Source organism: Aotus nancymaae, unplaced genomic scaffold (genome assembly GCF_030222135.1).
Source record: "Aotus nancymaae isolate 86718 unplaced genomic scaffold, 86718_ANA_hifiasm-v0.15.2.pri h1tg000008l, whole genome shotgun sequence".
Lineage (NCBI taxonomy): Eukaryota > Metazoa > Chordata > Mammalia > Primates > Aotidae > Aotus > Aotus nancymaae.
This window is the reverse complement of record NW_026988419.1, coordinates 63,171,474-63,195,861: the sequence shown is the minus strand read 5'-3', so window position 1 is coordinate 63,195,861 and position 24,388 is coordinate 63,171,474. Positions and strand designations below refer to the sequence as shown.

Here is a 24,388-nt window from a genome sequence, read left to right as displayed (position 1 = left end):
GAAGTAGTTGGAAGTATTGTAAAGAAGTCATGTTTTCTATAACATCTTATTAAAATTACCCACCTTGTGATGAAAACTGATGAAATTAGTATAACCTCTCATCATGATGGCCAAGCTCTGTGACCCTTTATTGGAGTGGTTTTTACTCTAATTCTTAACAAGTTTGCTGTCTGAATTCATTTGACGTATTATAAAATTGTTGACAAGGAAATGTAGTTTTGACACTTCAGAAGAGATATTTTCTACTTTATAAAATTAAGTTCCTACATGTGAAATTTGAGAAGCCACCAAAGTGAATGTTCTATTATTCGTTTGAAGCTCTTAATTGTATGAACACTTTTATGCCATTTAGAGGCAACCAGTATTAATATTTCAAATTCAGTTTTAAGATTATATTATCAGTATTAGCAACCAAACTGAATAAAGGGCCATTAAAGTAATGTATAGGAATTAAAACTTTTGTATAGAAGAAAAATTTAAAACCCTCTTGGTTTAAAATAAAATAATATAATAAGACAGAGGTGCCACTTTATGATGTTTTTGTTTTTAAGTAAGGTTTTTTTCCTAAAATTATCACATCATTAACTTCCCCCATACTCCAGTAATAAACAGTTTTTTCCCATCATCTCCCTAATACCTAGAGCAAACATCCAGTTGTTCTTGGTAATATGAATAGAATGGTAAAGCCCAGAAAATGCAGTAAAAGATGTTATCTTTTAACTGAGTTTTTCTCACCAAATTTTTAACTAAAGCTCCTATTGACAGGTAAACAAATTTGAACTACCTTTTGCTTTCCATGATGACATGCAGGTGAACATGCAAATAAGTGGTAAAAGACCAATGAAACAATAAAAAGAAATAGACAAAGTATTTAAGCAACAAACTAGAGAATTCATTTCTGAGTATTTTTCTATCCCCCTACCCTCCCTTATGAACTTCTTGTTGGCAGTAACTGTCTCTTTCTTCCTTAAATGGCAGATCCATCAGCTGGAGTAGTTCATTTAAGCCAGTATAGGTGATTTAGGCTGGCAACTTTAAATAGCTGCCATGAAATGTTGTCATTAGTTTGCTACCTGCAGGGAAAACAAAATGAAACAGGAATATACCAAAGGAGGTAAGAGTCTCTCCTACCTTACATAAACCTTATGTTTGAGGGTAGGGAGCAAACCTTTAAAAAAAGTATTAATTTATTTAGAGACAGGGTTTTGCCATGTTGGCCAAGCTGGTCTTGAACCCCTGGGCTCAAGTGATCCTCTCACTTTGGCCTCCCTAAATGCTGGTATTACAGCCATGAGACACTACTCCCAGCTGAAAAATTTTAAAATTTATTGTTAGTCCCTATTTTGGGACCAAAAAACTCACTTTTTAGTCTGAGATTTTGCAAAAATAGAAGTGTAGTGTCCTGTAAAAAAAATATAAAACATGCACACCAATAGCCAGCCTAAAACTGCTTGTTACAAACCCAAGCTAGTAATTAGAAATTCCAAAATCTGGGAATAAAAGCAAGATTAATTAAAGTACTTGATGGTTACCCATGGGGGGTGTGTGTGTGTGTGTGTGTGTGTGTGTTTAGCAACCACATGGCAATGTATTCAGCATTGTTATTTGACAAATAAGGATGAGGAATTTTGAATGGAAATGAGGATAATAAATTTCTCATGTACCTTTAAAAATGTATCTTTTAAATGAACTCTTACTGAGAGAATACTAAAAGTTTAATTGTAGTTTTTTATTATAATATTTTGCTTTGATTTTGTACTAAAAACTGCCAAGCAGATAACACATAAATGTATCTTTTTCAATATGACAAAGTTACATAAGAAGACTCCCCTTGCACGTAAAGAAAAATGCAATTATTTTCTATTCTGAATCTCCAGACTGCTGTTTTAGAAAATCATATCTGATTATTTGCTCAGCAGAAGATTATTGAGTTGATTTAGCTGTGATTTTACTTAACAAAGCTTCAACTGCATTCCTACTGTGGAGTCCGAAAAAGGTAGAGAGATATAAATGATACATTCAAACTGTGATTTTTGTGAACAGGGCCATCGATGCACCCCTCGGAGCTAATAGCGGAGATGAGAAACAGTGGGTTTGCACTAAAACGAAACGTACTGGGGAGAAACTTGACCGCAAATGATCCATCACAGGTAATGATCTTTTTATCAGTAAGCTGAAAATGTCTATAAATCTAAATGTGATTGCTTGTGAATTGCTACTTAATGTTTTCCAATATGCATATATCCATAGGAAAGTAAGATAGAGCAAAGAAAATGTCCAAAATGTATTTTGATTTTGCTTATTTTAACCTAAATGAGAAATTGTTTATAAACCTATATTTTAATAAATGAAACTATTCCTCTGAGTTTATATGGATAAAATATCTAACTGAACTGGTGATGAGGTTGCTGGGTTTTCCTTCCTGCTAACTTACTCCTGATGTGACATTAAATAGAACCAGTGGTTAGAAGTATGTAAAAACAAACCCCTAAAAATTGTAGAAAATATTTTAAACTTAGTTTATTAAACTGTACATAGATCCAGAAAATGATTGAGTTTGAAGGGCTGTATTATATACTTGATAATGTGCCGTTGAAATTATAAAGGCTAAAATTGTGGATATTTTGACCTTTCTATAAAACTCAGTTTTCTTTTTTATATTTCATTAAATTAAAAATATACTGGCAAGTGTTAAAATTCAAGAGATAGAAAATGGAAGTCATGCTGTAAACATTTTATCTGTGTTTGTCTATGATCCTTTTCCTGGAAAAGTTTCCTAATGCTGGCAAAGCAGTCATGTTAACCTCTTAGTGCCTTATGATCCACTTTGGCAAGTAGACTACAAAAAATGTTTCTAATTCCCTCCCATTTTCCAATCTAAAACATCATATTCACCTACAGTGTGTCCCTGTTACAAATCTTATTTATAAATCTTTTCTTTCCTATCTGATAATGACCTTTTGTGAAATCTAGCAATTTAATGATGTCTTTGTTGACTCAGGAGTATGTTGCAAGTGAGGGTGAAGAAGATCCAGAAGTTGAATTTTTAAAGTCACTAACAACCAAACAAAAACAGAAACTTCTCAGGTAATTTAAAAGTATATATTTAATAGATTTATTTTTTCCTTATGTTTCATCTCAGTATCTTATTCAACTCTGATCCTAAGAGCTCCTGAAGGTACGTAATCCATACATCACATTCATTTATTCTTCACTCATAGCTAATACAATTTTGTCTTTCTTTTCAGTAACATGGAAATGAGTGTAAGATTGTATACTCAGATTATACCACAAAACTATTGCACTTTTCAGAATGTTTAATTTGTAGCTTTTACTTTTCAAAAGAGATTTTTATGTATCTTTGCAAACAATTTGTTCTTAGAAAACGTTTTTGGCCTTTTTTTAATGTTCTGTAAAATTTTATGAGAAATGCAGAAAGAATGCTTAAATTTAAGGTAAACGTGAATTTTGTTCAACAGACTACCTCCGAATTAAAGAATCCGAGAAATGTTTGCTGAGTCCAATAGAGGGAGCTCATGATGTCTTCAGTATGTAGTGTTTTGAGAATCACTAGACAGAACCTAGAGACTTATTTTCAGAGTAACTCAAACATACCATATAAACAAGTTTAGAAATTCAGAACATTTTAATAGAATTGTCCTAATTATTTATAAAACAATTGTTAAAAACAAGTATTAACTATATTACTTTATAAAACCAGTATTTCAAAAGTTTCATCTGTACTCTTACTCAATTTCTGGAGAATATTCTCTGGAATTTTGATAATGTAATGTTTAATATTTATATACTGTAAAATAGTACATAAAATTAATTTTTCATCTGATTATAGTTATATATTTGCTTTTATAGTAGGTCCAACTGAAAGATGTGAAAGGTTATACACCTTTCACAGGTTTCTTTAGATAAGGATGACCATTTAGAGTGCTATATAATTTCAAGTTCTAACTCAGTAAGAATTTAACAAAATAGTACTCATTACCATTGTAGTCAGAAAATTGGCTAATGCATTTAATTTTTTAATTTAATGTATAAATGCCTTGAATAATTTTAAAGGAAGAAAATGAGTTGTCATTTAGTAAACAATGAGTTCATATATGGATACCATTTTTTTTTTTTTGAGACAGAGTCTCACTCTGTCATTCAGGCTAGAGTGCAATGGCACGATCTTGGCTCACTGCAACCTCTGCCTTCCAGGTTCAAGCAGTTCTCCTGCCTCAGCCTCCTGAGTAGCTAGGATTACAGGCACCTACCACCATGCCCGGCTAATTTTCGTATTTTTAGTAGAGACGGAGTTTCTCCATGTTGCTCAGGCTAGTCTCGAATTCTTGACCTCGTGATCCACCCACCTCGACCTCCCAAAGTGCTGGGATTACAGGTGTGAGCCACTGTGCCCAACCATGGATACCATTTTTAATAACTAACTTCTAAAAAAATAACAAAACAAAATTATTTGTTGGTACTTACAGTTGATGAAATAACTATTTTTCACAGTCTGTTACTATTTCCCAATTACAGGAAATTAGATCGACTGGAGAAGAAAAAAAAGAAAAAAGATAGAAAAAAGAAGAAAAAGCTTCAGAAGAGCAGAAGTAAACACAAAAAACATAAATCCTCTTCCTCTTCCTCTACTGAGACTTCAGAAAGCAGTAGTGAGAGTGAGAGTGACAATAAAGGAAAAAAAATAGAAAGGAAGAAAAGAAAGAAAAGCAAGTGTTCAGGGCAGAACAGCAGTGATTCTGAAGAGAAGTCTAAGAAGAGGAAACTTCATGAAGAACTTCCCAGCAGTCACCATAACAAGGAAAAAGCCAAGGAAAAGCCCAGGTTCTTAAAACACGAGAGTTCTAGGGAGAACAGCAAACGGAGCCATTCCGATTCTGACAAAAAGTCCAGAAGCCGTAATCATAGCCCAGAGAAGAGAGGCTCTGAAAGAAATGAGGGGAGCGGCAGAAGCCACGGCAGGGATAAAAGGAGCAGGAGAAGCCGGAGCAGAAGTCCTGGTAGTTTTAAGCAAAAGGAGTTAAGAAAATGGCCACAGCGAAGTCCCACTGAAGAGCAAAGTAGAAGAAATGACACCAGAAGCCATGGCATAAATGTATACAGAGGGGAAAAAATGTACAGAGAGCACCCAGGAGAGAAGCATGCTAAAGTGACACAAAGAGAATGAAGTGGAAGTAGAAAGAGAATAAAGACTGTATGTGACAGTTACCTGGGAATAAAATATCTCCACACTTTTATTGAATACCTTTAGCAAGGGCTAAATTATGTACTATTGTCTTTCTAATAAAAAAAAAACCTCAATTTTAATTTTTCATCTCTGTAAACTGTCAATTCAAGTCTAAAACTACCTGAGTACCATAAGAACAAATTTTGCAAATATTTGTAAGTAAGCTATTTTGGGACTGTAGAAATATTTTCTGTTGGTAACTGTTTCTTGTGCCATATACCAGATAAAAACTGCATATAACTCTGTGACATTTTCTTTGTTCTGAAACATCATTAAAAGAATGACAGTACTGGGTATAATTTAATTTTTTTCAATTCAAATTTGTTATTCTAGGATTTGAATTTGCTTGAAGCAAAGTGTAAAATCATTCAAATTCACTAGTATGAATTAAACAACGGATTAATTTTTCAGACTTTTAAGCCTCTTTTGGTGTTTTTTCTATAGAATAAACTATTTACATTTGGATATTAGTTTTCTATGCTGGCATACAGATGATTACCTCAAACTTAAAACAGTCCAGCTGAGCCAGGCGAGGTGGCTCACGCCTGTAATCCCACCCTTTGGGAGGCTGAGGCGGGTGGATCACTTCAGGTCAGGAGTTCAAGACCAGCCTGGCTAACATGGTGAAACACCAACTCTACTAAAAATACAAAAAAAATAGCTGGGTGTGGTGGCATCTGCCAGTAGTCTCAGCTACTTGGGAGGCTGAGGGAGGAGAATCACTTGAACCCGGGAGGCAGAGGCGGAAGCTGCAGTGAGCCAAGATCGCGCCACCACACTCCAGTGTGAGCAACTGAGCAAGACTCCCTATCAGAAAAAGAAAAAAAGTCCAACTGTATTAATAGTTCTAGAGGTCAGACATTTGACATAGGTCTCACTGGGCTAAAGTCAAGGTGTTGTTAGTAGAATTGTGTTTCTTCTGGAAGCTTAAGGGGAAAGTATGTTTGCTTGCCTGTTCCAGCTTTTAGATGCTGCCTGCATTTCTTGGCATCTGGCCCCCTTGCTCCATTTTCAAAGCTAACAAGAGTCAAGTCCTTATCACATCTAATCATTCTGACACTTTGACATTTGGCATCCTTCTTCCAATTTTAAGGACCCTTGTGATTACATCAGGCCCCTGAATATCATGCAGTAATCTCCCAATTTTAAAATCAATGTTAATTCTATCTGCAACTTTAATTCCCCTTTTCTGTGTAATGTAACATTCACAGGTTCCAGGGGTTAGGACACGTGCATCTATGAGGGACTGTTCTGCCTTCTACAAATGGCCCTTCTATTACAGGCATACAACTATTAAAGATTTTACTTCATACCTGGTTGATCCTGCCAGTGACGGGTGATGGGGGGAGATTTTACTTCAAATGAAACAATGCAAACGATTTTTATATATTTCGCCAGTATAGATATATAAGGCATATTTAAATTTAGCTGCAAGTTTTCCCTTGTGTTTCAAAGGATAGGGTAAGGGAAAAACTACAGGAAGAACTGTTATAAGTCACAAGTAACATGCAGCTCCAAAAAAAACATACTTCACATCTTGGACACAAGTATTTTTGTTATCAGTGTTTTTTTTTTTTAAACGTCTGCTATTTAATACAAAACAAATACTAGATGGTTTTGATCACTGGCAGTCACAATTTCATAAATTCTGTAAGAGAGCAAATAACTCCTATCTGAAAGAAGTAAAATCACTCCATATGGTCTGACATATATGTCTTTACCTTGTCTATGCACACACGGAAAACAAATGTCCTCTAATTTAATAAAAAGTGAAGGGGTAAGCAACCCTTGATTATTTAGATTTTTAAGATGGAGAGGGGAGGAACTTGAATCCCTTCCACAGTATTGTTTACTAACTTACAGCACACCTCAAATATCCCTTCACTTAGAAAGCATGCATTTGAAATTGATAGACTCCTAATTTACACCTTGAGTTCATCAGTGTTGCAGTGATTATTTTCTACCTTATGCCTTTTTAGACTTTATAATTTTTTATAATGTCAAAACCTATGCAATACTTACTGCCTTAAAGCGTTTCCGAAGCAATAGTGTTCATGAAGAGAGATGCTGAAATGCATCCTGTAATTTAAAATGAATTAAATGTTATTTCTTATACTTCTTTCATTTGACTCACAAAACATGGTGCACTTTTTTTTTTTTTTTTTTTTTAATCCATAGATGAGGTCTTGCTATGTTGCTCAGGCTGGTCTTGAACTCCTGAGCTCAAGCAATTCACCTGCCTCAGCCTCCCAAATTGCTGGGATTATAGGCATGAGCCACCATGCTTGGCCAATGTAGTCCACTGCTAACTTTATAAAGTGGCCGTGAGAATTTTTTTGGTCTCTGATTTTTTTTTTTTTTTTTTTTTTTTTTTTTGAGACGGAGTTTCGCTCTTGATACCCAGGCTGGAGCGCAATGGCGCGATCTCGGCTCACCGCAATCTCCGCCTCCTGGGTTCAGGCAATTCTCCTGCCTCAGCCTCCTGAGTAGCTGGGATTACAGGCACGTGCCACCGTGCCCAGCTAATTTTTTTTTTTGTATTAGTAGAGACGGGGTTTCACCATGTCGACCAGGATGGTCTCGATCTCTTGACCTCGTGATCCACCCACCTCGGCCTCCCAAAGTGCTGGGATTACAGGCTTGAGCCACCGCGCCCGGCCTGGTCTCTGATTTAATTATCCTTATTGTTAGGATTGAGAAACTATACAGTACTGCCAAAAGCCCCAATATTTTTACCCATCTAATTCTGAGAAAAAATTCCATGTAGTTATGGAAGATGTTGATTTTCTGTTTGGCGTTCAGCCTTGGTTACCCAAGGGTGCTCAACAGCCCTAATGAACTAGCATTCTAACTTCGTAAACTTAAAAACAGAAGAGAGGCATTTTTCACACAAAATCATACCATGATAAACAGGTTTAAAGAGGCTCATCAGCTAATGTGTTCGACCTACCCTAATGATGGAGAAAATAATTGGAAGTTATTTTATATTAGGCAATTCTACTTTTGCTTTTGAAATGTAAGCTAAAAACCAAGGAGATGAACCTTCTAAGATGAACCTCATAATAAAAAGGACGTCTAGTATGTGTAGAGATTCCTCTAAGTACCTAAAGCTCAAGAAGAGTCCTCCAGATTTAATGAATCTATGACTTAAGAACCCAAACAGAAGTCCTCACCGGAGACATTTTTTAGAAAACCAGTCTGGTGAAATTTGTCATTCTTACACATCATAGAGAAGTTCCTTTAAAGAAATCTTGGTACACCTACACATTTCTTACTTATCCATGAACCTGGAACTGCACGAGGCATAGGACACATTTTGCGGGCATTTCTCCCCCTGGGAAGTCTCCTAACATTTAACATGACACTAGCAAATTAATTCCTGTAGGAGGTGCTGTCGATTCATAAATAACCAGGAAAGATCAAGTTGCTAGGTTAGAACTTGTTTATCTGAACGTCTCCGTAGTAAATTAGTCCTAATTCATTTTAATAAAGGCCAAAATGGGCAGAGGTTTCTGCAGCGTAGTGGCAAGTCTACTTACCTTGCATTGTAAGATGGAGATCTTGTTTTGAACCAGAGGGCTGTAGTCTTAAGAAAGCTTTTCATCTGAAAGGCTTGGAGAGACCTTTCTTGCTGTGATTCCATGAGACTGCTTGCTGATAGAGAATCAAATCATTCCACGCTGCTGGAAGCAGGCGTTTCCCAGTTTTAATCACTGAACATTTCGTATGCTTTGGCATTGAAGCTCAAAGAGTTCAAAATCCACCTGAGCCATTTCACTCTTCTCCTTACCTAATGACGACTGGGCCAAGACGCAGGTGGAGGCAGCTCCGGAGGACCGCAGCTCCACACCCCGGACTAAGACCAGGAAGAAAGCAGCGTTAGGGCCTGAAGCAGCTGAAAGATATTTTTAAAATATTCAGCAGCTGAAGGATATTTGAAAATCTTATTTAGGTTTTCTGAAAAAGAAAACCTCTACTATACTTATCATTTATTGAAAAGAGATAAAAACATGCAATACCTGCAAGCCTTGGGGGCATTCTCTGATCAAAAAGGAGAAAGGCCTTTAAAAAGTTGTGAGAACAAGTTAGACCGGGGAAAGTCTAAGGCTTGGGAAAGCGGGGGCCGCTGAGAGCCGCGTTTCCCCAGCCCCTACCGTTTGAAGGACTTCGCGAGGGGGTGGACAGAAGTGGAGGTCCGAGGGCTCCGGGGCTCACAGAGCGGGGCTTCCTTCCTCTTACAGCAGGAGGACGTCGCCCTAAACCTAAAGGAAGCCGGAAGGGGGTGGAGTAGGGTGGCGGGATGAATTCTGGCTGGAGTCGCCCCTTCCCGTCCGAGGCGACGCCCCCTCCCGCGTGCTCCGGTGCTTTCCCTCTGGATGCGGGTCTGGCAACCTTGCGAACACACCCCAAATCCAAATGGGGAGGCCGAGGATGAGGGGGCGCACACCCTTCCTAGCAGAGGCGCCTCCCGCGCCAGGAGGCCGCCTGACACCCGACTCACAAGGTCCGGCGGGGAAGGCCGGCCCTCTGCGCCGCTCCCTCGGCCCCCATTGGCCCAAGCCACCCCCTGAAGCAATTCTCAGGCCTTTCCGCCCGGGGCTTGCCCACCGAGGGCCTTGCCAGTCCCCGCCTAAGCTTGCCGGGCCTCTGGCGCGGTTCCCCCGCGCAGGTCGGAAGGCGGATTCGCCTCCAGCAGTCAGGAATGAGAGCAAATTGTTCTAGCAGCTCCGGCTCCACAGGTGAAGAGGGCGCTTTATGAAGCTCCTGGGACAAACAGGACGATAACAACTTTCGTCAGCAATCCGCAAGCAGAGTACGGACTTGGGGAGACACCCTCTCACTTTGCATTTCCTTTATAAATAAAGAAATCACCCATAAATGGTTATTTGCCTGCAAAACAATGCAAAATCCCCAATATGGATTTCTAAAGGAAGACGGTGTAGGGGTTTTGGAAAATCTAGAACTTTTAGGGGCTGCGGTTTTCCGGGTCCTCGACAGCGGGCCCTGGAGAGACGTGTCCCCACGGACATTCTGAAACCTTTTCCTTAACTGGAGTTGCAAACACACAGTCTATATTTATATCAACACTATGTGGAGGAGGCATATCTGTATGTATTTACCTCATACATATTTCTATACACTCCAACGTCTGGGAAGGGTGGGGGGTAAATAACACTGAACGGTTAAAATTACGGAGAAGGGATAATAACTGATTACTAATTTGAAAGTAAACAAACAGGTGACTTTTTCAGATCAAATTCCTCCTTGTATCGTTACAATAAATATCTCTGAAGGAAGCTCTCTATTTATGTTGTCATTGATTAATTCTTCACTACCTCATTTGATTTCGATTTAGAACGATTTGATTCTAATTTAATTAGCATGTAATTTGGATGTACATAATTACTGTAATTATGACATTCAGGTAAGGCAGCTTTAGGCTGAAAGGCAATTTCAAATTTTCTAGCAACCTACTTTGTACTGGGAAATGGACAAGGACTTTGCGCCCTGCTATCCAAGTAGTAATTAGCACATCTTTGAAACAGGCAGTGCGGCGGGGTTTGTATTAAAACAGCAAATACAAACCCAGCCGAGCTACCCGCCGCGAAGGTGGCTGCGAGTCCCCAGAAACGCGCCACATCTCCCCCGCGAGAGTTCAGGGATCCCGGCGCCCAGGCGCCCTGGCTGGGCTCTCCCTGCTGCGGGCTACGGCGCCTCCGCCGCCTCAGGCGCAGGGTTTGAAGGTGTCGCTTTTTAAATTAAAATACAATAAATACGCGCTGGGGGGGTGGAGGACACAAAAGAGGAGAAGGAAGTCACTCCGGGCAGTCTGAGGACCGGCTGGGGTAGGGGAGATAGTGGACTGCGAAGAGGAGGGAAAGGGGCGGCGGGGGGAGGGCAAGGCACTCAGAGGGGAGAAAATTGGCCAACACCCCCGACGGTTACTCACTCTCATATTTGGGTTTCAAAGGGAAAAGGTGAGGACAAAAGGGGCTGGTTTGCTCCGGGATGGTGTGCGCACCCTTCGGGGAGGCCTGAGGAGGAGGGCTTGGGGGCTTCTCGCCGCCCTCGGAGGCCCTGTTAGCCCGACCCGGCTCCTGCCTGCCTGGCCGCCCCCCGCACCCCACTCGGGCTGGGGTGGCGGCCGGAGGACGAGGGCGAGGCAGAAAGCTACTCCGGCCCGCCTCGGGTTCCGGCTTCGAAAGCAACGGGTCCCTTGCCTTCCCTGAATGTCCACAGGGGGTGGTGGGGTGGGATGGTTTGGTGGCCTGCTGGCATCGGCCTGGTTCCAGCCGGCCCTGGATGGTCCACGCGGGCCTTGCGGGACGGGAGCCGCGGATGCAGGGTCGTGGGAGTCTGAGTCTACAGCTGGGTCCCCACATCGCGGGGTCCACGTCGCCGCCGACAGCGCTCAGTGTTCTCAACTCTAAATTGGAAGACCCTGAAGTTGCCTTGAAAAGGATGTTAAATGCGACAATTCTTAGACCAGGGCCAAGCGGTCGTTATTTTGTTTTGTTGCGATTTTCAGTTAGCACGTTCCAGAAATGACCCTCTTGCCCAGAAGCCACTGCTAAGCAGTGCTCTCCACCCCCAAGAGCAGGGCTCGTTCCCCGCTGGAACGCAAACCCTCGCGTTTCTTCGCAGAATCCGCTGGGTTGCTGCTGCTCGAGGCAAAAGCTGGTCTCCCCGCGCTGACAGCCGCGAGCCGGGCAGGCGGCTGCCTTTCCGCCTTGGAGCTCTAGATGGCGCCAGCGAGCCGCACTCGCTAAGCTCCTCTTATGGGAATCAAGAGCTACTGTCAAACATAAAAGCAAATCAGAGTTTTCAGTTTTTTTAATGTGTTAAGAATGTTATTCCTTAAGAAAATTTGTAGCTAAATTATTCTCACTTAAAATAAACACTTAGTATACCAATTACACAAATGGGCGGGATTTATGTGAGATTTACTTCATCTGCATTTTTGTAGTGGAAGAGAGCCTTGGTGAATACAGATAATAGATGCAAATAAGATTAGAGTTAAAATAAATAAAGTTTCCATCTGAATAAAAAGAAATTCAATTTTACACGACTTGTAACGATTTGACGAAGGTCCAGACGCGCCATTCAGGTGCACAATCTAATCTCGTCAAAATAATGTAGTTTCCCTCCTTGAAGAAAGAAAATCTCTCTTTTCTTTTTCTTTTTCCTCATCAGGTAGAATCCAATTCAGTCCAAGGGGAGAAAACTGGCGTCAGAAAAAGAAACGCCGGAGGATGGTGCGGATCGTGGCAGGGTGGGCGCTGGGCCGAGGAAAATTTGGTCTTCGTTTCTCTGTTGCGCTGGAAGCTACGGGACAGGAAACACCGGGGAAACCCAGGGACTCGAAATCGCGCTGTCCTCACTCTGGCCTGGGCGGGACTCTGCATCCCCAGGCCGCGGCCCCCACCCCACCGACCTCCAAGCCGCTGCCCACCTCTGCCCTTGGGTCCCTGGCCGTTGAGCCGGAGAGACCCAGGCCCCCGGGAACCCCGAGGTGGCCCTGGGGAGGCGGGATCCCACCGCAGTTGGGGACCGAACTTGTGTTCTAGTTCGGGGGGCTCTCTCCTCCCACGCGCGCTGTCTCCAATTTGGTCATCCCCGGCCGGCCGGTCGCCACCCGCTCGGGTCAAGGTTCCCCGCGCCCCCAGGGGCGCCTAGGGCTGAGAGGAGGGCGGTCAGGAGGCCTGGGCCCTGTTTTCTCCGGTTGGCTTCAGCCGGGGCACCGGGGCCCCACTCCCTCCGAGCTCAGGTTCTGCGCACTGCTGTCTCCCGGCTGGACGCTCTGGCCGGGGCTACCGCCCGCCACTCCCAGGAGCCTGGGTGATGGACGTCCGCTGACCCGCGGGGCAGAGGCAGCGCGCACAGGCCTTGATCACTGGCCTGCGGAGGGAGCCGCGCGGTCAGCGGGACCTGCACGGCCGGGCCCTTTGATCTGCCTTTATTATCAACGAGAAACAAAGCTGCCTGAGCCCGACGCCCGGGCGCCCGCGTTCCTCGGGAGACTCACTACACCCTCTACTCCGCGCCGCCAGCCCGCGGCCCCCAAACGCGCCAGGCACCCTCTGGGCTCCAGCGCCCCGGCCCGAAACCCCTGCAGAAAACGCGCCGCTGCCAGCCGGTTCTCCAGAAGACCATCCCCCAACCAGAGGCGCGTGGGGAGTGGGGGGCTCCCGGTTATGAACAGCATGAGCCGGGAGAGAAAATGGCTGAAGAAAAACTCGAGGAAGAAGAGCAGGGCAGCCTGGCTGCACGGTGCGCAAGGAGGAGGAAGAGGCCCTTGAACGTCATGCTGCAAACTCCCTGCTGGGGACCTTCGTTCTGTTTCATCGCTACTTTGCGACTTGGTGTTTCAGAACAGTTTCCGAGAAAACAATTTGCTGATTGTTAATTACAAGAATTTATTTTTTCTTTCCTAAAAATCAAAACTTTCGTTCAAATTCCCAAGGCGGACAGTCATCAAAAATGGGAAAAAAATTATGTTGGTGCTGGCTTCGCTTGTATTTCCTCTTGTGTGGGAAGTCTTTTAGAAATATTTTTATTCTGTAAATATGTAGTTTATTTTCTAAATTAACGTTTTTTCGAATTGCGAAATTATCTCATTTACCAATTTTCTTTTTGTCTCTCCCTCTTTTAAACTGGGGCTGTTAAGTTGGTGGTCAGAAGACAAAGAGAGTGAAAATAATTTTCATTTCAATAATTGCCTTCTGGTCAATTTAACTGTGCCTTATTTTGAAAGAGACTGTCTAAATGAGATTCCTGTCCCAAATGTGTTCCCAGGCCTGATCCCAGCCTTTAATTATTCCTGAGTTTTTTTCTTCAGAATAAGACGCCGCACTGAGTAATCACAAAGAAGTCAGAGAGCATCCTTGAACCTTTTCAGAAGCAGCGCCACTGATATTCAAATAACCTGCGAGGGCCATTTGACGGCGCGGGGACCTAGGCATTTCCAATTCACTATTTGCATAGATCAGCCGTCTTTGAAAAGGAAAGGAGCAGTTGTCTTCCATAACATTAAAAAGCCTAGTTATCAAATCAAGTGCTTAGTTTGGGGGCTTTTAAAACGTTTACATTTTATCTCAGGTTGCCCTTTACCGTTTGACATGCAAATTTGGTGCAGTTAATTTAGACAATTAAAAAGATTTTCAAGGGAGCTTTGTCACAGAGAATATTTGGAGTTTTCCCCGCGGACCAGCTGAGATAAAGTTGGCCAGAACAAATGATGTCTAGGAGATTAATTAGATATTTGATAAGACATGAATCCCTAATAAGGGAATACAAGGCACAGGGGGCTGCTGTGTGCTCTAAGTCAAAATTAATAACATTTAACAAGATTTTCATTTAGGCATGAAATGTCTTTTCCGGGGTATTGACTCTAGCGATTTATTCCCTTGAGTTGCTTCCCAACATACAGGGCCCTGGGAGCTAAAAGACTTCTTTTTAAAAAGCGTTTTCCTTTCACAGATTGTTTTTAAATCACTTTTTAAAAACAAACAAAACCACCAGAGTTTTCTCTGACCCCTCCCAGAGGTTTAGGCACCTCCCCAGTTAAAGCTGCCAATGACCTTTGCATTTAGGCGATCCAGAGTTTTAAAATGTCACCTTTTGAGAGCCTTCACATTAAGTAATAGAACTACAAGTCCTTATAACCCAATTTAATTTCCACTGTTGATATACAAATAAATAATTTTGACTTCTCAGAAACGTATATGTAGTATGGCTTTTGTAACCCACATAAATTTTACATTACCTACAACTAACATTAAGGAAATTTTTTCCCAAACAAAAAACAAAAACAAACCAAAAAAAATCGACCCACGAAAAGGTTATTGAGGGGGAAACAGGATTTTAAAAAAAGGAACTGTATTGTGCAGAGTCCTTTAATAATACCAAAAATGAAAATATGATGTCAAGATTTTCTTCATACAGATAAACGCATTTAATTTCTTTAGATGACCTTAACTTACGTATTTGTGAGTGAAATGATAACTCAACATTTTAAATATCTTTTACATATATACTGACTTTCACAAAGTGCATCAGAAAATTAAAAAAAACCTCCCTGAATTTCAGGGATTCACCAAAAAAAAAAAAAAGAAAAAAAAAGAAAAAACTATTCGAATGAACATTTACAAGAAAATAAAAGAGAACACAATCTTTTGAACCCTATTTATACAGATGTTATGAAATACAGAGAAACTGTCGCTAGACTTCCAGTTTAATTTCTCACCTTAAGCCTTTTGATGCTTCCTTTTTTAGGAAAAAAAGTCTCATTGTAAGTAGATATCAAGCAGGACTTGGAGCATTTTATATATAATATAATCCACACAAAGGGTGTTTTTTTATCGGTCCCGTTTGTTTTCAAATGTTCTGACAGTCCTTTGCTGGGTGGTGGCTTGTTTTTGAGAAAAGGAAAGAGAAGCGTGTTGGAGGGAGATGGGTAGTGGGGAAAGAGAGCCTTTCTGTGTATTGCTCTTCGCTCGAGAAGTTTGGGCGAGTGGTGTGTGCGCGCGCGCGAGTGTGCGTGCTTGTGGTTGAGGGTCTCCGGTGTATGTGTATGTCTGGGTGTACAGTTTTTAAAGTGTTTGTGTCGGAGGATGGTTCGCTTTTGTTTCCGAACCACGCGTTCGATTCTCATCGGGGCGCGAAGGCGGAGGAGAGCTCCTGGTACGGCGGGCGAACCGCAGCCCCAGAGCCCCGCGCGGCTCCACCTCGCGCCCAGCCCGGGCCCCGGGGGCGTCACTGGAGCCCCATGCCCTCCCGTCCCCCGCTCGCTCGCCCTCCGAACCTCTCGTTCGTTCTTGGTGTCTCTACTCGCTCGCGTGCTCGCGCCTCTCGCCCGGCCTCTAAGAGTCGTTGGGGCCAGATGCTGCTTCCTTGCCTCCCGCGGAGGCCGCCGCCGCCGCCGCCGCCGCCGCCGCCGCCGCCGCCGCTCGGGCGGCACTGACGCCGGAGTCATGCAGGATGAGGTCGGGGGATTCGGAACGGGGCGTCTCCAGGTTGCTGGCGTCCGTGTCACTGTCGCTGCCCTTTTTGCCCCCGCCGCCCCCGTTGTGCGTCTTAATGTGTTTGCTCAGGTGGTCGCTGCGCATGAAGCGCTTGTTGCACACCGGACAAGCGAAGCGCTTCTCGCCCGTGTGAGTCCGCAGGTGCCGCTGCAGCTCGTCCGAGCGCGTGAAGCGCTTGCCGCAGAAGAGCCAGTTGCACACGAAGGGCCGCTCGCCCGTGTGCCAGCGCAGGTGCGCCTTCAGGTGCGACGTCTTCCCGTACACCTTGCCGCAGCCCGGGATATGGCAGCTGTGCAGCCCCTTGCGCCGCAAGCTCGCCCCGGCCGGGCCCAGCCGCTCCGCCTCCTGGCAGTTGGGGCAGTCGCAGGTGGCGCGGCCTGAGTAGCGACGGGCAGAGCGTGCCGAGCTCCCCCCGGCGGCGGCGGCCGCGGCGCCCGAGATCATGGCGCTGGCAGCGGCGGCTGCCACGGCGGCGCTGGAGTCCGAATAGGAGGGCAGCACCGGCTTGAACCCGTCCTGGGCCAGCAGGTGCTGGCTGGTGGAGAGCAGGTGCGAGGCGGCGGCGGCGGAGGAGCCGAGGCCCGTGGAGCTGAAGGCCGAGTGCGTGAGCGAGCTGAAGTCGGGGTTGTAGGTGCCCAGCTGCGAATGCAGCGAGGCCTGGGGGGCGCCCGAGTGCAGCGAACTCTGGAGCCCCCCAGCGGGGTTCTGCACTTCCAGCCACGAGCCAGGGCTGCTGTGCACGTCCCACCACGACGACGCCGCGCCGTTGGTCACCTCGCCGGCCGCCAGCGTCGAGTGGAAGCCCGACTTGTACCACGACTCGTACGGGTGCGCCATGCCCACGCGCGGGTACAGGCCGTCGGCCGCCGTCGTGTGCACCTTGGAGATGAAGGCCGATTGGCCACCCGCCTCCTGCGGGGACACCCCGGCCGCCGCCGCCGCGGCCGCCGCCGAGTTGGAGAAGAGGCCGCCGTAGTCGCTGCTGAAGGCGGACGACGTGGGCGACGTGGAGGCCAGGCAGAAGGCGCTGTTGGCTGCGCCCGAGCCGCCCGCCAGACCGCCAGAGCCACGGCCCCCGGTGGCCACGGCGAAACCGGAGAGGCTGGAGCCGAGGTTGCAGCTGGACGAGGAGCGCTTCCAGGGGTGAAAGCCGCCTTTGGCGAAGGCGCTCGACTCTGGCAGCGTCGTCAGCGGGCTCGTGTTGCCGATCTTGTTGCAGGTCGCTGCCAGCATGGCCAACGGGGTCGTTCCGAAGCGCGGCTCTTCCTAGAGTGGGTGGGATGGGGCAGGGAGCAAGGAGGAGGGGGGCAGGAGGAAGTGGGGAAGAAACAAAGTGCACCCGTGAGCAGCCTCGTCCCCTGCGGCGGCTCCCGGGGGGCCGTGGCTCCCCGGCTCGCGCCTCCTCCCGACTCGCTCGCAGAGGAGTCGCCGTGCCCCGCGCGGGGCAGGGGCGATCACAGGGACGAAGGTCTGGGCGCCGGAAAGTTGCTCTTCGCTGAGCCTATAAATCAAAGATGCCTCCGGTTCCCCGCCTCAATCGCTACAACCCTGCCCACAACCGGACTTTGGTTGTCGCCGTAAACCGGCTCCTCTCCCAGAAAACCCCAAGTCGCCCTTCGGGGTGAAGCACGAAGGTAAACACAGAGACAACAAACACCAGGTGAGGGCGGAGGCGGCTGAAACAGCTGCCAGGGACCGGCGAAACTTGCAGCACTCCAGGGTGGCTAAGACTTGACTTTTAAATAGAAAACGTTTGGTTTTAAAGTTTACGCACACACACAAACACAGCGATTATGAAAACAACAATCCGAGGATAAGCGGCCAGCGACGTATTTCAAAGTCACGGGTGAATTGGGGAGCCGCGGAAATGTAAATGTTTATTAGCCTGACTAGATGGACTGCAAAACGATTAAGACTGTTTTCTGGAAACACCTCTGTCGCGTAATTGCAACAACCCCCAAAGCAAGGCGGGGGATGGGGTATAAATCACCAGGGGAAGAAAAGAAACCTCTAGCTTTTCTTTGAAACAAAATAAAAAAGGACTTGCTTAAGAAGGCCTTTTCTTGCAAAGGCATCTGCTGGGTTCCAAAAACTTGGGAAAAAATCAGTCCCAGAATTGTGGAAAGTGCTAAATAGAAGCTGAAGCTGCAGTCCAGCAGCAACAGTTTCTCGGGAGCCGCAGACCCCAGAAGCCATAACGAAAAATTACTCCGGTTAAAACAAGCAAAGGAGTTGCCGCGCTTGCGACTTACCCCGAGTATAGACGTGGCCATAGCAGGTCTCTGGCTGCGCAGCGAGGCTGGGAGCGGGGCTGAGCGTAACGGCTGCTCTGAAAAACTGGTTGGGTCCCGCGCGGCTCCCCGGACTCCGGGCTCCCGCCGGCTAAACTCAGCCTAAGTGCGAGGAGCACCCGCTTTGAAGTGCCGCTGGCTGTGCCTCTCGCCCAATGAGGGCGCAGGCAGAGCAGACGGGAGCTGCCCCGCAGCCAATCAGACGCGCCGAGGGGCCCGAGCCCGGGCTCCTGGCGCGTGCCAGTCAAGTCCGCAAGCTAGGACTGCGGGTGGGGGTGGGCAGGGGGGCATGCTGGGGGGGGGGGGGCGGGGGCGGGCTGGGGACTGAAGAAATTACAGTGCAATTAAAAATTTACACACACGCACCAAGCCAGGTTTAAGTACCAATGAAACCCAGCCACAGGCACCCCCCCAACACACACACACACAAGCCACCCCGAGATTTTGCAAGTTAGGGTTGACAGTCCTACTCGACTCCCCACTTGTAGGAAAGGAGACAGGAGGGGAGGAGACCTCGAAGCAGAGGCCGCACCAGCAAGGCCCAAGTGGAGACAGAAATGTCAGCGGTCACTTTGTGTGTCCAGGCTCTTGCCTAAAGAGCACAACTTCAGCTCGTATCTATCATTCTTGCTTGTGACTTTTATTATTTTCGTGTGTCTTCTACCCAATTCTTTATTCCACTAGATTCAGTGTTACTCTCACAGTTACACTGGGGAGGGGCGCGAAGAGAGAGCTCCTCCGAGAGGAGCGAAATAGGCCTCTATGTACAGGTTTACACCCACAGATTTGTTGGGAAGTCCTGGAGCCTGCTGCATCCCGCCATTTCCCCCCAGCGGTGTAAGTGACTTCCTAATTGTCGCTCTGGCCTCTGACCCGGGGGGTAATACAAGTGCCACTCACTCTAGAGGCTTCTGGTGGTAATTGAGGGCACCCTTTGTACGGTTTCGCCAGCGCTTAGATACCAGGTTAACCCAGTTGTCAAATATGACTAAACAGTGGGATGTGCTGATTATCTGCCGGGTTTTGCTGGGGGCTGGTGTGGGGGTGGGAGGCATCAGCCCATACAACACGCTGCACGAAGCCGCTTATTTTCACATTGTAACAACTTTGGAAACAGAGACCGGCGCGAGCGGCTTCCGCCCCCACCTCCACCTCCGCTGAAGCTGCAGCTTGCTCGGCTGTTTGTTTAACCCGGTGAAGATTTGCACGTCGCGTTTCATCCTGGAGTGCAGTTTTCCTGTCCCAGCTCCAACCCACTCCCACTCCAGACCGCCAGGGCCTAGAGGCTCTTCTGTAGGGCAAGTGCGCCGCGTTAAGAAGTGGGCTCCCCCTTAGTGTCCTGCTTTCACGGACGTGCGTGAGAAACCTTTCCAGGACTGTCACCCAGGAGGGCGGAGGACCAGGCCACACATGGACGCCTCCACATTTTGCAGGCTGGAAGCATCCTGAAGTCCTCCTTGGACCTTGTCAGTGTGTAAAGAGGTGTCCTCAAACAGCCCAAGGTGAAGCTTCGAGTCCCCCAGCAACCGCTGAACTGCTTGTTTTTCTCTTTCTGGGCCCCGCTTTCTCTTTCTTCTCCAGGGTAGCCAGAAGCTGTTTTTGAACCAGAAATACCAGCGCGCCCTCGGACAGACCTGGGCACTGGTTTTAATGTAGCACATTCCCCACTAAACCCACACCCTGTTTCTTAGGAAAAAAAAAAAAAAAAATTCAACTATCAACCCCAAATGCTTGGGTGCAAACGACGAGTTGTCTTGGAGCGGATGCAAGTGACAAGGACGTGGAACTGTGCTTCCGTGTTTTCTCTCCTCTTTTGCAAGATCTCTTGACCCAACAGTACGACCAGCGTGGCACTGCTCTCGGCCCTGTGATGGAGCCTGGGTGCATCTTGGCGCGCTCCGTGGGTGGGGACTATGTGGGTCGCTTTCTTGGATTCCTGTTAAAATACTTTTCCTCGGAATGGTTTGTCTTTTTTTATTTTTTATTTCTCTTTTTTAAGGTGGCGAAAGCACAGAGGAGGAGAAGGGACAGAAGAGTAGAGAACGAGAAGGCTCTTCTGGCTGTCAATGAAGTGCTGTGCCCTGGGAGACTGAGGTGGAAATGGGGGTGGGGAAGTGTGAAAAGTCTCTGGGGGACGCGGGGTGGAGGGTGGAGGAGAAATCAGGCCGCCTGGAACAGCTGGAAAGCCCAGCAGGGGGACCCGGGAGTCGTTCCCAACAGGTGACTTCTGCTCTGGAAGAAGACACTGGTCCTCGGCGTCCCATAGAGTCTCCGCGTGGATTTACTAATAGAGGGATTGTTAAGTGGCAGCGAGGCGTTTCCGACTCACCCAGTGTAGCCCGGGGAAGAGAAGCTCCGAGGCTTCCCCTGTCCACCTCCTCCCCCACCCCCAACACACCCTCTCCTTAAGGAAACCTGACAAAGTAATAAATAAGACAATCGGAAAAGCCACTTAGCACTAGTGACATTTTCAAGCCAACCATTTAAAACAGTTCTTGCAGGCACCTCGGGCTCCCGGCGCCTTGCTCGCCTTCCTCTTCTCCTCCTCCCCTCGGCTTCTCTCCCTTCCCCCTTTCGCCGTTTCCCCGTAGTTCCAGCTGTCAGACTCTAGACGTGGGCACTCGCATATTCCTTTAGATACACGCGTCTCCATCACAATAAAAGTTAGGGAAATCTTCCAAACTAATGCAGGCAAACACCCGGGCCACTTCAACTCTAAGGTGGGGCCCCAAGGAAATCTTTCGGAGGAAGTCCAGATTTTTTTCGTCTGACAGATTTTTTTTTTTTATCCTCTAAAAAATCTAGTTTTTAAACAAAGATCAATGTGTTATGCTAAAGTGTTGAGCTGACTGTTAAAACATTTGGGGAAATAATGACAATGTAACAAAGGCCTGGTTTGGAGTGAATCATCACCCTTTTAAAAGTTAAAGCAATTTTCAGGAGAATAGCTTTCAGCAAACGCTTTACATTATTCAAAACGGCCAAATAATGCTCTATTATAGCGCCTGAATGCTGCCAGTCAGCCCCTAAGTGCAATTTGTGCAAAGGCCCCGGTGCCTTATCTCCACTTCTTTATAAAGAGGTGAATATAAAACAATTTCTTCCAAACCCAGACAGAGAGCACGAAAATTGCTTCCCTTTCTGCAATCAGGGCAATTTAACTGGAGTGCAATTAGCACTATTAAATGTCGATTCTGCATAAACAAATCTGACTGAGCAGCGAAAGTGGGGTGAGAACCTCATATACACTGAAACTGATTTTTTAAAATTATGTATCCGGGTCCTTTACAATTGATCCGTGACGTTTTCATCTTGGAATATATTTACATCATAAATACACTATGGTTAAATCAACATAATTTTTTTGCAAAAAAATTCAATACGAATCCTAATAAGGAAGAATAGGGTAATTAAAGGGAAGAGTTCACTTCCTTTGAACAAATATTGTTTCTCCCATCTTGCCTCTCCCGAAAGCTTTGATCTGAGCAACTGCTCAAGTTGCTGTGTTTAGAAGGCAAAACCAGGGAAACAATTCAGTCATTAGCTCTGATCGTAAGGATTGGACCTCCTAAGCCACAGATAAAATGCTTCTCCCTCATGCAAAGGAAGCAGAGTGGCAACTGGGAGGACCAGTTATTTTCTGAATAACTCAATATACTAGCTGGTTAAATATTAGGTGGCTACCCAGTCTCCCCGGAGCTTTAACCTAGCAGAATTTAGCAGCAGATATATGCCACTGGGGTGCGGTGAGGTGGGGTAGGGGGAGGTGAGGTGGAGTTGGGGGACTCCAGAATACCATTGAAGGGGAGGCGTTGGGGGAGGAGGAACAGAAAATGCTCGCCTTGGCCAGGCTGGCTGCAGTCAGTCAAAGTCTGGACCACCAGGACCAGGAGGCCTGGGGGGTGGGGGGTGGGGGGTGATGGGAGCCCAGCCTATAAAAATCTGACCTGTCCTCCCAACTGCCTTTATTTATTTCCTAAGCCACAGCGATCCTTTTTAAATCATTTGTGCAATTAATTATGCTTTTCATTTGCATGATCTTCACTAGAGCAGTGATTATCAGGTCAGCACGGTGTGGGAGTTGGGGAGATACATTAATAACTTGAGTTTTTAAAAAAAGAAAAAGCTGTCCTTGTGTACCCACGTTGCCTGCCATGAGCAAGGAAGAAGGAAGCCCAGGAAGGTCCATAGTGCCTGTTGAGTCAGGTGAATCCTTCCCACAGTTGGAGTCTTGTCAGTGGGTGAAAATGAAATACAGCCTTTGATTAGAAGGGAATCTTTTATAGTTAACACATATTTATATTTTTTTAAAGCACCAGTTGTTGAGATCAAATGGATGGAGAAAATTAATTGAAAATTAAGAAACTCTCCCACAGTTTCTGTTGAGCTTTCATTTCGTATTTGTTTTATAATGTGCTAATTCCAGCCCAACCCTTGCAAATGAAAGAGCCAGGAAGAATCAATAGGCCAATGGGACTTTCATCTTTTTTTCTGTATCTAAGAGGCGTCACTGCCATTTAGCAGTGGTAGAAGATGCAAATCTTTCTTGCCTCTGTAAGGTCTGCTAAAGAAATTGAAAACCCCTAGTCTATTAAGTACAGTCCAAACGTTTGTTACACAACTAGATGTATCTGGGCCATGTATTTTAAGCTTGCCCCGATCTGTTTATCTGAGCCAAAAATGCATTAACAATTAAGGGAAAGGCTGGTGTGTCAAAGGAAGGAAGGTGACTGTAGACTGTGTGATGATTTTAATGACTGCAATTATTGGAAGATTATTCAACAAGCATCATAGATTTGTTTACTGCATCACTCGGAAACTATGGGGTGCCTATTCAGCTTGGGGTTTTACTTTCCTCCCTCCCTCACCAACTACCACAGAAGGGTCTTAGACCTAAGCAAATGCAGCATTCTGTAGTGCCTTTCTTCTTTTTAAGAGCATCTCTACCAAAATGATGCACATGTATTGTCTCAGCCAACTCTAATGGAACTTTGGAGATATTAAAGCAATCTTTTCACACAGACTCTAATATCAAGAAAAGCCAGAGGCCAGAGGATTCTGATCATTAGTCAGCTTCTCCTAGCCAGGGTACCAGTTTCCTCAGTTTTAGCCTTTCATAGGCAGGTTTGAGGAGGCTTCCAACTCTTTCCTCCTCCCTCCAGGGCTTGGAAAAGGCACTACAACCACAAGATGTTAAACATGTGAGTAGGCATACCTCCAGGACCCTCTTGGATAGTCTGGCTTTTCCTCCCTTGCCGTTAGCACACCCCTCCCCGATGGTTATTTCCTATCACAACTCCTGATGTTGCTCTATTAAAAATAAGTTAAAAAAAAAAAAAAGTATGGCTAAAAGCATATCAGTTTGTAACTAAGGAAGTTTTTACTGTAAATACAAACACAGGGGATGCAAGTAAGGAAAGTTTCTTCTCTGATATTAACAAAATGATCCTCAGTCCACAATAATCTATAAATCGCCACATGGGCTTTGCTCATTCATCAGTGACTGATTCAGAAGAGAGATTGGGGAAAAAAATGAACAGCAAATAGCCCCACTAACACCCCCTTTCTTCCCTCCCCTGTAGAACTGAGACTGGAGTAACAGCGCCATCTAGACTTTTTCCCTGGATTCTGTAATCGCCCAACCTCAAGCCTTAAAGTGGACTTGGCTGGAACCTTCCCTGTTCAAATGTGAGCCTGCAGGATTCTGCAAGTGGCAATTAGGAGCCTACTACAAGCCATTAGATTGATCAATGTACCTTAAACAATGCGAATGATTTGTATGACTGATTTATACGGGAAGAAAAAGAAAGCAGTGGGGGACGATTTCA

General features: G+C 45.7%; 2 protein-coding genes across 4 annotated transcripts in view; one reads left to right on the top strand and one right to left on the bottom strand.

Moving 5' to 3' along the window:
- Positions 1-5,657, top strand: part of CIR1 (corepressor interacting with RBPJ, CIR1) — a 44,008-nt gene extending 38,351 nt beyond the window's left edge. Inside the window, exons 9-11 of the mRNA XM_064372770.1 lie at positions 2,044-2,150; positions 3,002-3,087; positions 4,537-5,657. Coding sequence (XP_064228840.1) covers positions 2,044-2,150; positions 3,002-3,087; positions 4,537-5,185 — 842 coding nt within the window. The 3' untranslated portion in view covers positions 5,186-5,657. The remainder of the gene's footprint in view (positions 1-2,043; positions 2,151-3,001; positions 3,088-4,536) is intronic.
- Positions 5,658-13,431: 7,774 nt separating this feature from the next.
- The window catches only part of SP9 (Sp9 transcription factor), a 101,878-nt gene continuing 90,921 nt past the window's right edge, over positions 13,432-24,388 (bottom strand). For 2 of the 3 annotated variants that reach the window (XM_064373406.1, XM_012462355.2), the window contains one exon: positions 13,432-17,535. In XM_064373406.1, the coding sequence (XP_064229476.1) occupies positions 16,108-17,535 (1,428 nt within the window). In that variant the 3' untranslated portion in view covers positions 13,432-16,107. Of the gene's footprint in view, positions 17,536-18,521; positions 18,587-24,388 lie in introns of those variants that run through there. The other variant, XM_012462354.2, reaches the window with a different exon arrangement.